We start from the raw sequence: 1,392 nt of genomic DNA, 5'->3' as shown, positions 1-1,392 counted from the left end.
AGCATTAGTTATTATTATAATTAATATTAGTATAATTATTATAGATGCTAAATAAATATCTGTGGAATGATTATTTAGCTGTTTTATTATACTGTTTCTTTTGTGCATAGGAAATTATGCTAGTGTCTGTGACTGTTAACAATGCTTTCCAGACAGCTTAATTATACTCAATAAAAGAATCATATCCAAGGTGCAACTATGTTCTACTTAGCATCTACCTATTAAAATTACAAAAAAAGTAAATAGTACTTAGTTATTAGCCTTGCCAATCCAGATCTATAATAGAGAATCTATTTCCTTACCAAACTCAGGAAAGGTTAGTGGGAGTATGAATGGAGGTGTTATGAGTCCTTTGGAAGAAAGTAGTTATTAAATATAGGGCCCTAATGTCATTAGTGGCAAACTAGAATACTCTGACCTTTGACATTTATCTCCACAGTTGAATCCATATCAGGCTAATAAATTTCAGAGAGAATTAGTTTAAATAATAAAAAATCTTAAGTATGTCATATTTTAATAAACTTTGCACAGCAGATGCTATACATGAGCAAGTAGACTTTAGTCTTATTCTTAGGAAGAGGTTTTTGAAAGTAAGGAGAACATAGCTCTTCCTGCCATCTTTCCATGCCACTATAATGCCATGAATGTCTTGACTGATGCTCTCAAGAATATCAACAATGCCAGAAAGAGAGGCAAATGCCAGGTTCTTATTAGGCCATGCTCCGAAGTCATCATCTGGTTTCTATCTGCGATGATGAAGCATGGTTACATGAGCAAATTTGTAATTATTGATGAACAAAGAGCTGGGAAAATTGTTGTGAACCTCACAGGCAGGCTAAGTAAATGTGGAGTAATCAGCCCTAGATTTGATCATCAGTTTGGTTTCATTATACTAAGAATCTTAGCAGGCATCATGGGCCAAGAAGAAGCAAGATGAAAACATACAGGAGGGAAAATCCTGGGATTCTTTTTCTAGGGATGTAATACATATATGCAAATAAAATGCCTCAATGGAAAAAGAAAAGAGAAAAGAAAAAGAAAGGAGAGCATATTTTGATTTATGTATATTTACTGCAAAGAAAAGCCAAGCAGTCATCAATAGTGCAGCTGGGGAAAGGTATTGGATTTAAGCTTTGCTTTAAATGAATCTGTTTGTGTTCTGTTTTGGATCACTTCCTGAAGTCAATACTCATTTACCTTAAACGACCTCTGTGAGCTCTACAAAGATGTCTATCCATGGAGATAATATCTAGGGAGATTATGATTGTGTTTTAAAATTTATGTCTAAAAATCAAATCTCTTTAAACATGATCATTCTTATCTTTTAGGAAACAAATCACATAAAATTATGTAACTGTGTTTATATTTCTTGTTGAAATTTAAAGACTATTA

General features: G+C 32.8%; 1 protein-coding gene across 1 annotated transcript; it reads left to right on the top strand.

Annotated features, from left to right (window-relative positions):
• The first annotated feature begins 640 nt into the window (after positions 1–640).
• On the top strand, positions 641–937 carry LOC136389046 (small ribosomal subunit protein uS8-like). Its single transcript, XM_066360818.1, has one exon. It carries the CDS (start codon positions 641–643, stop codon positions 935–937), a length of 297 nt encoding a protein of 98 aa, XP_066216915.1.
• The last annotated feature ends 455 nt before the right edge of the window (positions 938–1,392 follow it).

The sequence above is a fragment of the Saccopteryx leptura genome, chromosome 1 (genome assembly GCF_036850995.1).
Source record: "Saccopteryx leptura isolate mSacLep1 chromosome 1, mSacLep1_pri_phased_curated, whole genome shotgun sequence".
NCBI classification, from domain to species: Eukaryota; Metazoa; Chordata; class Mammalia; order Chiroptera; family Emballonuridae; genus Saccopteryx; species Saccopteryx leptura.
This window is presented reverse-complemented; position numbering and strand designations above follow the sequence as displayed.

Excerpts from the sequence above, each read along its gene's own strand:
- LOC136389046 (XM_066360818.1), top strand. The coding sequence starts at position 641 with ATGAATGTCTTGACTGATGCTCTCAAGAATATCAACAATGCCAGAAAG.